Source organism: Sinohyriopsis cumingii, chromosome 2, assembly GCF_028554795.1.
Source record: "Sinohyriopsis cumingii isolate HCF-2022 chromosome 2, ASM2855479v2, whole genome shotgun sequence".
NCBI classification, from domain to species: Eukaryota; Metazoa; Mollusca; class Bivalvia; order Unionida; family Unionidae; genus Sinohyriopsis; species Sinohyriopsis cumingii.
Genome location: NC_142962.1, coordinates 158508337 through 158522036, shown reverse-complemented (window position 1 = coordinate 158522036; position 13700 = coordinate 158508337). Strand labels below are relative to the sequence as shown.

At 35.1% G+C, this 13700-nt stretch overlaps 1 protein-coding gene across 1 annotated transcript in view; it reads left to right on the top strand.

Annotated features, from left to right (window-relative positions):
* Nucleotides 1–3869: 3869 nt before the first annotated feature.
* LOC149806187 (neurotrypsin-like) overlaps nt 3870–13700 on the top strand; it is a 110479-nt gene continuing 100648 nt past the window's right edge. The window contains exons 1-5 of the mRNA XM_089951098.1: nt 3870–4072; nt 4554–4693; nt 11398–11541; nt 12201–12382; nt 12912–13091. Of these exons, the coding sequence (XP_089807224.1) occupies nt 4010–4072; nt 4554–4693; nt 11398–11541; nt 12201–12382; nt 12912–13091 (709 nt within the window). The 5' untranslated portion in view covers nt 3870–4009. The remainder of the gene's footprint in view (nt 4073–4553; nt 4694–11397; nt 11542–12200; nt 12383–12911; nt 13092–13700) is intronic.

Here is a 13700-nt window from a genome sequence, read left to right as displayed (position 1 = left end):
CATTACTGATCGTCAGATCGTAAATAGGGTTTTTCCATACAAAGGGCATCTACAGTTCCAGTTAAGAAAGGTGTTTCTACCGTGATCCTTGCTACGGGGATGCGACCGATTGTCTGATCGAGTAGCATACATGGGGACTCCCACCCGAGCATTTGGTTGTCCTGCATGAGACTATGTTTGATCACTACACCCATGCAACCAGTGTCACATAATGCTACAACTTCTCGACCATTCACAAGACCTCTCACAGTTGGCAGTTGCACTTTGGGGAAAAGACACATTCCAAGTGAATGGATACCTGGTTCTACCTGCATAAGACTAGCAGACGTACCTTTACTCTGTATAGCCACAGCTACCTTATGTGTAGGTCCTTTCCTTTTAGGACATTTTACTTGAATATGATTCCATTCCTTACACAAGTAACATTGTACACCCTGATGACCTGTGTCCCTAACTGATCTACTTGCCTCAGCTGATTTCATAAGCTTTCTAGGCAGACAGGTCTCGTAGATTGGTTTCCAGACTTAAAATCTTTTGAAACCATGTTCTTGGTTCCCCCATGAGCCTTGGCAAAGTAATCGGCCTGCTTAGCCATATCCTGTACATTTGAGAAGAATTTATCTTTCAGAAACTGACTTATTTCCCGACCGACTGTGTTCAACAATTGATCTCTGAGCAAGAAATCAGTCAACCCTTCATATGTTTTTGCCGCTTTGCTGCATTCAATTCACTGCTGAAAATAGTTTGCTATTCTAACGATGAACTGACCAAAGGTTTCTCCCTTCTCGGTCTTGCTATACCTGAACTTTTTATGGAAACCCTGTTCAGTCAGCTGGTACCTTTTTAGAAGTGCTTCCTTTAGGACATCATAATTGAACACATCATCTCTAGGAAGTCGCAAATACACATCCAGTGCTTTATCTTTTAATAAAGCACTGAGATGCAGTGTACAGTCATTTCGACTCCACTTCTTGTTCTCGGCATACTACTCAAACCGATGAAGATGACTATCCATGTTATCTTTTTCATCGTCAAAATTTAGGGCCCTTTAACTTACATGAGGCAGAATCATATTCTCCTTTTCTAGCTAACTCTACCTGACATTCATGATCTCGTTGCCTTATTTTTTCTTCTACTTCTATGACATGATAACACAAATACCATCTGAATCTGAATATGTACAGTGTAGGGCTAGTTACAGCATAAATTTGCACTGGAATCTGAATATGCACAGTACAGGTCCAGTTACGGCAGAAATTTGCACTGGAATCTGAATATGTACAGTGTAGGGCTAGTTACAGCATAAATTTGCACTGAAAGAGACAGCCAACTAGAAAGTTAGTAGTATTGTTCAAGAGCTGTCTTGAAGCTCTCCACTGATTCACACAACACTGTCACTCAGATGATTCCAGTCCAGAATTGTTTTTGTGAAGTAAGAATTTTAAATTGCTCTTTTCTACATTTATCAACTACAAAACATTTGCTATTATTTTATACTAAATTTTCTACAAGATTTATACTTTCTAAATTTGGAAAAGATTGGCTTTAATCTGACATTTTTGCTTTAATGGTTTTAAAATTATATTTGGCAAGAGAACTGGCACTAACCCGGCGACTACTTTATAAAGATATGTCAAACAAATCCAATGATGCCTGTCTTGGAGTGTTGGTAGATCCAGGTAAGCCAACATTTTGGTGACACATCCTGCTACACTGGTTTTGTAGTCACCAGATATAAATCTTGGTGCCTGATGTTGAATCTTCTCAATTCTATCAACATCCTTAATGTAGTACGGATCCCAGACAACACAACCATATTCGAACACCGATCTGACTAATGCTATATAGGCAATATCGTCTACATGTCTGCAGACAGTGCCTGAGGTTTCTTTTTAGAAATACTAGTGTATCATCAGATGCTAGTGCTAGCATCCTCATGGCAGGGGGTGGGTGTATTATTTACAGATATAATGTTTAAGTTTTTACCATTCCAGGATAGAATTAATGATCTCAATGAATTCAAATTTGATTTCTTATTTTACAGCTGCCTGTCTAAAAGATATTTTACCAAATGTTGAGGTTTTAATTTTTGGGAATTCTAAAATATTTAAATATCTAAAATTATATTTATTGTATTTTAAACATATTAAATCATCTGTACATTTGGAAGCATGCTTATTCAGAAGTTTGAAATATTCTTGAGCCGTAACCAGAAGTCTGCACACCTTCAGGGATGTCATTCTTGCCAAAGAAACATTTATGATTGCTGCTTGTGTAGTCATCATTCACAAATCTCAGAGCACACTCTTATATTTTTTAAAGTTGGTAGTGTTCATATCACTGCAGGCTAAGGGAAAGAAATTGAAATTGGCAAGAATAAATGTATGTAAGATTGTTTGTTTGTTGAGTCTAGTTAACATATGAAGTTTTCCTAGAGAGATTTTTCATGTGAATCAAAATGCAGTTGATATTCAGTGTCAATTCCTACTAGTTTAACAATTTCTTCATAGTTTATGGATATGTACAGGCCTTTTGGGCCATAATATGGAAATTTGCAAGTCTTTTAGGCCATAATATGGAAATGTGCACGCCTTTTGGTCCATAATATGGAAATGTGCAGGCCTTTTTGTCCATAATATGGAAATGTACAGGCCTTTTGGGCCATAATATAGAAATGTGCAGGCCTTTTGGGCCATAATATGGAAGTTTGCAAGTCTTTTAGGCCATAATATGGAAATGTGCAGGCCTTTTGGGCCATAATATGGAAATGTGCAGGCCTTTTGGGCCATAATATGGAAATGTGCAGGGTTTTTAGGCCATAATGTGGAAATGTGAAGGGTTTTTAGGCCATAATGTGGAAATTTGCAAGTCTTGTGGACATAATTTAGAAATGTAAAAGTCTTTTAGGCCATAATGTGAAAATGTGTATTAGTCCCTTACTTGGGCCATGATGTGGAAATGTAAAAGTCTTTTAGACCATAATGTGGAGATGAGCAAGTACTGTGGGCCATTAAATGTGGAAACTGCTCAATTATGCAGTGTCATGGTAGCCACATTTTCAATAATGTAATTTCCTGTAATTGGTGTAATTAGGTTCTCCAGTGTGTACTGTGTTTGAGGCTTTTATTGCCCATATTTAAACTACTCTGGCAAGCCCTGTGTACAAATATGCATTCTTGAGTCTTGACTGAATTCTTGAGGCTTGAATAGGTGATCCAAAGTGAGCCCAGCTGAAAATAGGTTATAATCACATGATCTCTCTTAATGAAGTATTCAGGATATGAGCTATTCATGTTATATAGGCTCAGATGGATAATCAAGATAGAGCCAAGTAGAATAGTCGTTTTAATGACAGTCTTTATGTAGATGGTATATTCGAAACAAGAGCAATCTGCATTTCTGACTTGAATACACTATCTCAAGAAAGCTAATCAGAACATTTCTTTGATTTACATGATCAAAGAGGCCAGTCAGAAATTTACCGTAAAAAGTTTTTTCTGTGCTGCAGGAATGCCCAAATCAACTAATCACTTTATGTTATGCAGCAAATTTGGCATTTAAGGTGCACAGATGAATCTTATGTTTTTGTGTAACTGGTTCTGTCATCAAATCTCCCAAAATGTAACCCCAATAAAATCTCATGGAGAGACAATGTTTTAGCCACAGATGTGTACCATTTGACATTCAGAAAAGTTGACCTTGGCCAAAGCACTCCCATATGACATACCACTTAAGTTTGTAAATTTCATTGTGTGTATTAATGTAGTTGTGGAGATAATTTTCTTCTTCTGTAACCCTTCCTCTTAATTGGACTCAAGATTGAGTCACATGTCCATGCCACTCAAAAACAATCCACATAGTTTCTAGCATTGGTTTATATATATAGGTGCTGCCTTGGAGTGGTTTGCTACTCAGCCACTTCATAAAGGTTTAAATTGGACCTCTTCACGTCCATTGATGTAATGTGTTATCAAGTCTTTCTTGTCATCAGTTGAATATTGGGACACAAATGAAGATCACTGCTTTTATTTTGTTGTTCCTTTTTCTCTTGCTTGCTGCTGAAAGCAAGAAGGTAAGTGATATCATATTATGTTATTGTTGTTATTATTATTATTGATATTATTGATATTATTATTATTATTATTATTATTATTATTATTATTGACTAGCTTAAGGTTAATATGATGGCATGTCAGTGGCAGATCATTTGAGATAAACTTGCAATCCTGTAATATACTAAGCCTGTGATAATTCAGCCATATAAAATATTGTTGGAAAGGCTTTGATTTCCAGATTATTGATATAATTATTTTTTCTCAACAATTTATAATGTCAGTCATATCATCAAAATTAAAAAAGAAAAAGAAAAATAATTTGCAATATCTTGCTAATTTTGACCACAGTACACAAGGCAGGAAATTGCAAGATTTTGTGTTAGAGTTTATTGCAGGAGGAGCTATCTCAAGCATGGATGTATTATACAGCACATGATAATCTGTCTTACTTTGGTACACTTTAAATTGTCCCCATTTTAGTTATATTTTAATATGTAGAGTGATAGAGATAAACAGGGAAGAAAAGACAAAGGAAATCATGGCAAGGACAGAGACAGAGGCCTGGGTTATGATAAGGATAGTGAATCCAGAGCAGTAGCCAATGCAGTGTCACCTCCAGCCAGTGGTCAGTTGATCAGGTCAGTTGGAGCATTAAAGTTTACCTGTATTAATTATATACAATTGCTCTAAATTTTGACTGAAGAAATTCAAAATGATTTGGTTGTTTTTGATGTTAAATGTCAACCTCAGGGTTAACATAAGATGTTTGTTTTATCTATGTGCACCTATTTAGTAGTAATATGGATAAATATTTGATAAAAATCATAAATTACAAATACAAAAAGTGAATTTTATGTTTTCTTCTTCCTGCTAAATAAATGTTAACTTCTGTGGGTTTTTTTTTTAGCTCAGCTCTATGAAGCTATTGAACTGCCCCTGATATTGCATCAACACAGATAAAAGCATAAACAGTGAAACCCCTCTACAGTGAAAACCCTTGGTACACAAAAATATGTTTCGTTTTGAGAAGTTTTTGGTTTACTGAGGTTTTTGAAGATGTAAAAAGACAAGTCTCATTCTAAGCAATTATGTAATGAGAAAGAGAGAGGGAGAGAGTAAGAGAGAATATAATTATGAGTCTCAGTATCTATGTGTACATGAGTGCAGAAAATTAAAAAGCTGTTTTTTTTACATGTTTTTCATGAAGAATTAGCTGACCTATATACATTCCTTCTAAAAATCACATCCTGACTAAATAAGTCCTCGTCAGAAGAAACATCTGAGGAATAAGATACTTTTATAACTTACTATAAGTCTGTTAGAATTATGAATGATACTCCATGCTCTGTATCATAATTCATCATGTTCACAGTTCAGTTGCCTGGCTTGAAGTGGAGCATTGTCTGTTTTCTTGTTACATCTTTCTTTAACTAATCTGGCTTGTATTAATGACTCCATTTCTTGTGCTGCCATAACCAAATAATGCTTATCCTTATCCAAAGTTGTTCAAATCTCTGTATAAGATCCAAAACTTCAGGGACCTATGCCATTTCATGAATCTGTAAGAATACAGCTTTGTCGATCTCCATTGGCAAAGTATCAAACGTGAGGCCACTTGCCTGATTAATTAGTCCCTGATATTTTACTAAAAAATACAAACAACCATTGTTATATTTATGATCTATACAAATGAATAGCATCAATCACAATTAGATAATAAAACATCTTTTTTAAATGCTTTCCTACAAGCTTTAGTTATTATTAATTCACCTTACAAGCAGGCTCTTTTGTATGTTACAAAGACTTCAGATTAGCCTATTGTCAGCGCTGATCTGTGTCAGTGTGTGTGTGTGTCACATATTGTTTTAACCTCGCGTGCGACCACTCCAATGGCCTAGTGGTTAGAGCATCCACCTTGGATGCAGGAGGTCATGGGTTCAATCCCTGGCTGAGTCATACCAAAAACTTACAAAAATGGTACTAACAGCTGCCTCACTTGGCGCTCAGCATTAAAAGGTTAGTGTTAGGACTGGTCGGCTTGGTGTCAGGATAATGTGACTGGGTGGGACATCATGCTACATGTCTGCAGCATGATACACCAGTGCTAGACATCACTATAAACTGTCACTGCAGATGTCGTAGTGATATGACTGAAAAATTGTTAAAGCTACATTAAAAATTCAAATCACACACACACACAAACCTCACATACCCTTAGGACATTTTCTAGGTCTTTGACAGATCAGCCCACTACAGTACTTACTAACTGTGATAAATCTGTTCCTGCTTATGTCAGGAATTTAGCAGATAGAGTATATTTCCAAGTTGAACTGAGTGATGATTTTAGAGTTTTTTAGAAGCATAAAATTGAAATTTGGGATAATTTTTGGGGGAGGGAATTTGGAATTAAAGGGTTTTGGTTTACTGGGTAAAAAATGATGATAAAGAAGGAAAAGTTTATTATAAAACTTTTTTCTCAGTCTTGAGAGGTATACTCTCAGGTTTTGATTTTGAAGAGTTTCACTAGATCTGTACACCCACAATAATGTCAGCCATTCTTTCTTCCTAGGTTCAAGGCAACAGTTTGGAGTGTCTTTCTCTGCACTATCCCTTTTGGGGAGGGAATAATTTTGTGCATAGGCATAGAGGTTGTACATTATAACTCTTTTTTGCACATTGTGTGAATACTGTTGTACCTGGAATCATTAAATTTGGTGTGGATGCATCTTGATGAATTCAATATCATCATCACAAAATAGGTCACTTTGATCTACACTGCATTGCTTTGGGTTAAATTTTGTTAGATGAATGTATGCACCTCTATTAACACCACACATTTACCACAAAAGAAGGTCACTGACCTACATTTCTGATTTTACTGGTTTGAGTTAAGTTTTTGCATTAAGATCCTGACCAAATAAGTACTATTATACCTAGATTCATAAATCTTGATGCTGACCACTCTGGTGGTCTAGTGGTTAGAGCATCTGCCTCACATGTGGGAGGTTGCAAGTTCAAACCCTGGCTGAGTCATACCGAAAGCTTATAATCATGGTACTAACGACAGCCTCACTAGGAGCTCAGCATTAAGAGGTTAGTGTTAAGACTGGTCAGCCTGGTGTCCGAGGATAATGTGTCTGGGTGGGACATTATGCTACATGTCTTTGGCATGATGCCCCAGTGCTAGACATCACTATAAACTGCCACACTGCAGACATCATAGCAATATGTCTGAAAAATTGTTTAAGCTATGTTAAAAATCCAAATCACACACACACACACACACATCATGATACTACCTCATCAGAAAAGTAGGTCACTGTGGCCAGATTTCATGCTTCACTGACGTTTGTTAAATTGTGTGTTTTTAGCTTATTCTCCAGTTTTGTTCATTTTAGAATGATTAAAGTATATGATTATATGCATCTCTATTAGTAGCACACTTTCACCATAAAAGAATGTCACTGTGACCTACAGTTTATATTTTACTGGCTTAGGTTTGGCTTTTGTGTTTATGATAGAAGGATTAAAGTTGATGTGTGTGTGTGCACTTCACCCCACCCTTACAACAATAGGTCATGGTGACCTAAATTGTACTTTTTACTGGCTTTGGATTTTTGTGTTTAACACCTTGTACTCTTACTATTATAATATCAAGATTCATCAAACTTGGGATGCATCTTGATGAGTACTACACACTCATCACAGAAGTAGGTCACTGTGACATTATTTCATGCTTCACTGACTTGGGTTCAGTCTCAAGCACTTATTATGCCTGATTCATCAAATTAGAAAATTGGATGCATCTCTTTTAGTACCACACAGTTTAAAGAAAAGAAGGTTGTGTGACCTACATTTTAAGTTTACTGGTAACAGACAAATGTTATGTTTGTGCATTTAGCTTATGACCTCATTTGTTTTTAAATCCAGTACAATATTATACAGGGAACAGAAACAGGACATCAAACCAGTAGATTTACAAATTTTTAATCAGTAAATTGGCTTCTGAACTAGTATATTTAAATTGACATAAGGTTTACATGATTGAAGGGATTTAAAAGAAAACACAAGGATTGTTTGAAACAGTATGTATTCTTTTCACACTATAATAAAACAGAAAGTATTGAACATGAATCAGGTTCTAACAAGAATATGACAGCAGTAATGAATGAATACCAGTCAGTATATTGTCAATTAAATGAAAATGGAAGAGTTGTATATCATAGTTCACCACAAAGATTTTTACACAAAGATTTTTAATAAAATACATGAGCATTTTCAGTTTCCTTCACAGGATCATTGACTGGTGACCATTGATGATATTCTTTGTAAATTTTAAGTTTTATGCTTAACAGGCTGTTAATAGTTTTCTGGTCAAGATTTCCCTTTGAATCACTTTGTATTTTGTGAAGAATAGAGATTGTTCTCTCTCTATCGGTATTAAAATGTGACAATTGACCAAACAACCCTGCTTTAGCATGCAAAGAAGTTCAAACTTCACTTTTCCTGTGACTTGATTTTTAATGCTATTTGACTATGACTTGATTTTTAATGCTATTTGACTGTGACTTGATTTTGAATGCTATTTGACTATGACTTGATTTTTAATGCTATTTGACTGTGACTTGATTTTTAATGCTATTTGTCTGTGACTTGAATTTTAATGCTATTTGACTTACTTGATTTTTAATGCTATTTGACTGTGACTTGATTTTTAATGCTATTTGACTATGACTTGATTTTTTATGCTATTTGACTGTGACTTGATTTTTAATGCTATTGACTGTGACTTGATTTTTAATGCTATTTACTGTTCTCAAGTACTCCTCCAAGCTAAGTTCACTCTGAGAAGGATGTTCCTGAATTGGACTGATGTATTTCTCAGTCTCATATTTCTTATCTCGTTGTTTTTATCATTGGGAGTAAGCACATTTTGGTATTTTGACATCAACTGAATAAAAAATATATGAGATGCCCTTAAATATTCCTCAAGAATCATCTTGAACAACGTAAAAACAATTAAACAATACAAAAACTCAAAATAATAACTCAAGCGTTTCTTATAAAATCTTCTTTTAGTCAGTCTCTCCTTTTATCTCACCTTCATCAAAGGATGGCTGATGTTCTTTTTCTTGAAAGCCATCACAGACCAACTTGGATCCCTCTTTTAATTATAACACCTCATGAAACATTCCACATTTAGCATGTACATTTAGCTCATAACTGCATGTTTTGCATTCTAAGTTAATACTATCCTGTCTAGATCAATGAAACTTAGTGATTGATTGATCTGGATGAGCACTAGTTTCAATAGCAGAACATTATGGCCATACTTTCCACTTCCCTGACTTTGGTTAAATTTCATATTTAATGTTCATTTTCAAGCCCAGTTCATGCTAGAAGCATGCAGTTGATGATGATATAAATCTGTTACTACTACACTCTTACAACAAAAGATGCTTATTGTGAATTTATATTTAATCTCTTTCTGACTTTGGTTATGTTTTTGCATTTAGATTATGACTGCACAAGTGTTTGGCATCATGATTTAGTTACGTACTATCCTACATAGAATCATGAGACTCAGTGAGTGGATGCATCTTCATAAGTTCTGCATCCTTTTTGCAAAATGAGGTCTTCAGACTTTAGTGACTTTGTTGAAATTTTATGATATAAGTTCATTTATTGGCTGCTGTTTATGCTCCAATCAAATACTTGAAACTTGGTAATTTGGTGCATATATGTTACTTCTGCATCCTTAAAAACAAATAAGGTCAATTCGACCTATATTTTATGCTTTACTAACATGGTTAAATAATTGTATTTATATTCATCCTTGCTATACCTATATTCATCCTAGTCTACTCAGAAGGTCCTGTGTGACCCATGCATTTGGAAGTAAGAATAAATGTCCTTATTCAGTGGTAAATTCCCAGATTCATGACAGTACATTTTATTTTGTGACATGCTACCCTCCATATATTTACTGTATGTTGTACCAGGGAATGACTATAGGAAATAGATGAATGGGCTGCATGCTTTTCATGTGAGGCCTTACTTGTAGCTGCTAATCAACCTAACTATTGATGCATGAACTATCATTTGTACTGCTTACGTTCACTCAAAGGTTACTCAAAACCTGTGACTTTCATCCAGCGAAATCTGTCTCTCACTCAGAGGTTACTCAAAACCCACGATTTTCATCCAGTCAAAACTGGCTTCTAATGATAACAGCTTCTTGCACAGATTGCACACACAATGATCTTTTTTATTTTATTTTTAAATAATATGAAACATTAATTTCTGTTTTTTCCCCCTTCAAATACCTGTATCTTCTGCTTTTATATCATAGAAAATACATTTTTTGATATATTGTTTATGTCTTTGATAGTCTGTCACACTAGGTAGGTTGGTAGGTCGGTAGTTATATAGCTAGGTAGGTGGTTTCACAGAATATTCACACAAACATGGCTACTTAGTGCTAATTAAAGTTAAATTTTACAATGATTAAAAGTTCAAATGTAAATATAAAAGACTGCAACAACATCTTAACTTTACAATGGCTACTGGAGACTAGAAAAAGAGTCCAAGTCAGTTATGTGATCATTGACTGCACAATTCTATCAACTCATAAGTTTGTGTCCTACCTGGATCCACTTTCATAGAGACAAAACACTGCCATGAAAAGTTTAATCTTTTTTGGTTATTGAAAACTTCTAAATGTCCTTGAGTATGCTAAAAAATGGAATTATTGTTTTACATTATTCCACCTTTTTTAACTTAATCTTATTTCTTATCTGAAAACAGTGATCATAAAGTAATTGGGTGTCCATGTAGCAACAGTATTATATTTTTCTCTGAATTACTGCATAATTAACTTTGTAATCAATTAGTGGATCTAAATCTCAGTTATGATTTTGTTGTTCATCTGTTTAAATAAAATTGAAAATTCCTGGACATTTACAGTTGAATACACAAGGTATGTCGGATACTGAAATTCATCCATGGCAAAACCTTGTGTCAGTATGCCTGGTGAAATAATTATTGGCAAAGATGTATTCTTTTCTGTTCTTATCTTTTGTTGTTGTAATTTACTAAATCAAAGTCAACAGTGGTCTTTAGTACTGCAATTGAAATGTTGCTAACATTTTTGGGTGATGCAAGTCTATTATATGCAAGAATTTTTTTAGAGTTCAAGAAGTATTGATTTACAATAACATACCAAACAACAGATTACTTTTTTAAGTGGTGTTTTTTTAATATTAAAAAAACATATCATATTAGTTCATGTGTTACTTAAATTTGTGCTTATAATCTTTTATATATTACTTTTATTGGCTAGACTAGCTGGAGATGATGATGTTCCACGGAAATACTTTGAGGGTCGAGTTGAGGTTCATGTGGGAGAAAAGTGGGGCATTGTGTGTGATGATAACTGGGACATTGAAGATGCACATGTGGCATGTCGGCAGCTGGGGTTTATAAGGTCGGATTCTCACAACACAGCAAAATGAGCTTTAAATTCTATATGATGATAAATATCTATCTCTCTTTTGTTATCTATCTATCTGCCTTAATGCTCTCACTCAATCACTTACTTTCTCTAGCTAGCTAGTTTAAGAAATACAGTTCATAAAGTTGCAGCCTGAATCCGTTGGATTACAAGTTGAAACAAAATTAGTACCTGGATCAATAACATGTGTATTAGTTGAAATGTAGTGGTAAATTTATACTCAACAGAAAGATCAATGCTGCAAAAAGTGCTAACAGGCAAAAGTTTTTCTTGTATTTCACATGTTTACATGCAACAACCAAAATGAAATTTTAATTACAGTATTTTATTATTCTTGAAAATCATTATATTTTACACAAATATAAAATTGATTGCTGCAGGTCAATAACTTGAAATTTTAGAAAAGATTTCCAAAGTTTTTAACAAAAAATTTTGTTTCTTTTATGGCCTAGCGTGGCATTATTAGCGTATGCATATGATGTGATATTGGATGCCTTTAGAAACATTTGTGTGCTTTTAAGTTTTTCCATTACTGATACCTTTTAAGTTCAAAAATGTTTTTTAAAATGTTTTGAAATTTTGGGTCAGATATGACAATTATAGTACCTTCCTCTTTCTATACATAATTGTAGTGGAGCACAGGAAGCAGTTCCCTCAGCAGGTTTTGGCACAGGGAGCTGGGACAACAGCAGTATCTTGATGGATGAGGTTAGCTGCCAGGGGAATGAGGCCACAATCAGTGGGTGTAGCCGGCAGCTACAGCATGACTGTACACAGCAGGAGGCAGCAGGGGTTAGATGTATTGAAAACAGTGGTATGACTGTATGCTTAATAACTTGAATACAGCATGCCAACATATATAATCATAATGCTAGATCAACAGGTCATGATTCAAGATGTATTGACAATTATGTATAAATAAAGGATAGTCTTGTTTTCTTATTTATTATTAATAATTTAAAATTTTATCCTTTTGCCTTAAAAGCCCTGTCTTCAGACAAAAGTGTTTCATGAAAAAAATCAGCAATTTTTGTGTACAAACTATAGGTAGATAAAAATAACCATAGATTAATTATCATGTGAATTATTACCTGCAAATCATTGATCATAGATGATGTAATAGTGTTGTCAGAAACACATTTTGTCGCTTAAGAATATCACCATTATACATAGGTGTAGCGGTAAAAAATATGATAATGAAAAGTAAATTAAAAAGGAACTTCTGAAAATTATCAAGCCTATTCAGAAATATGGATTTACTCAATACCTCTGATATGATAGGGAAATGTAAAGAAATCATTGATAGAAACCATGTCTAATAAAGACAATCCCTCCTTAACCAGGATGCCTTGATGACTGGATAGCTGGTCCCTCCGGATGCTACAAAATGTCCTCTGAGACAGTCAATACTAGAGACTTGGCAGTGGACAGATGTGCTGATAATGGGGGACACCTTCTTACCATCGAAACAGAGAGAGAAAATAACTTCATCTCCAATGTATTATATGCTCTAGGAGATAAGGGTAAGTGACTGCATGTTCTAGGAGATAAGGGTAGGTGACTGCATGCTCTAGGTGATAAGGGTAAGTGACTGCATGTTCTAGGAGATAAGGGTAAGTGATTGCATGCCCTAGGAGATAAGGGCAAGTGAATACATGCTCTAGGTGACAAGAGTAAGTGATTGCATGTTCTAGGAGATACGGGTAAGTGACTGCATGCTCTGGGTGATAAGAGTAAGTGATTGCATGCCCTAGGTGATAAGAGTAAGTGACTGCATGCCCTAGAAGATAAGGGTAAGTGATTGCATGCCCTAGGAGATAAGGGCAAGTGAATGCATGCTTTAGGTGATAAGAGTAAGTGATTGCATGTTCTAGGAGATATGGGTAAGTGACTGCATGCTGTAGGTGATAAGAGTAAGTGATTGCATGACCTAGGTGATAAGAGTAAGTGACTGCATGCCCTAGGAGATAAGGGTAAGTGATTGCATGCTCTAGGAGATAAGGGTAAGTGACTGCATGCTCTAGGTGATAAGAGTAAGTGATTGCATGCTCTAGGTGATAAGAGTAAGTGACTGCATGCTCTAGGTGATAAGAGTAAGTGACTGCATGCCCTACGTGATAAGAGTAAGTGAC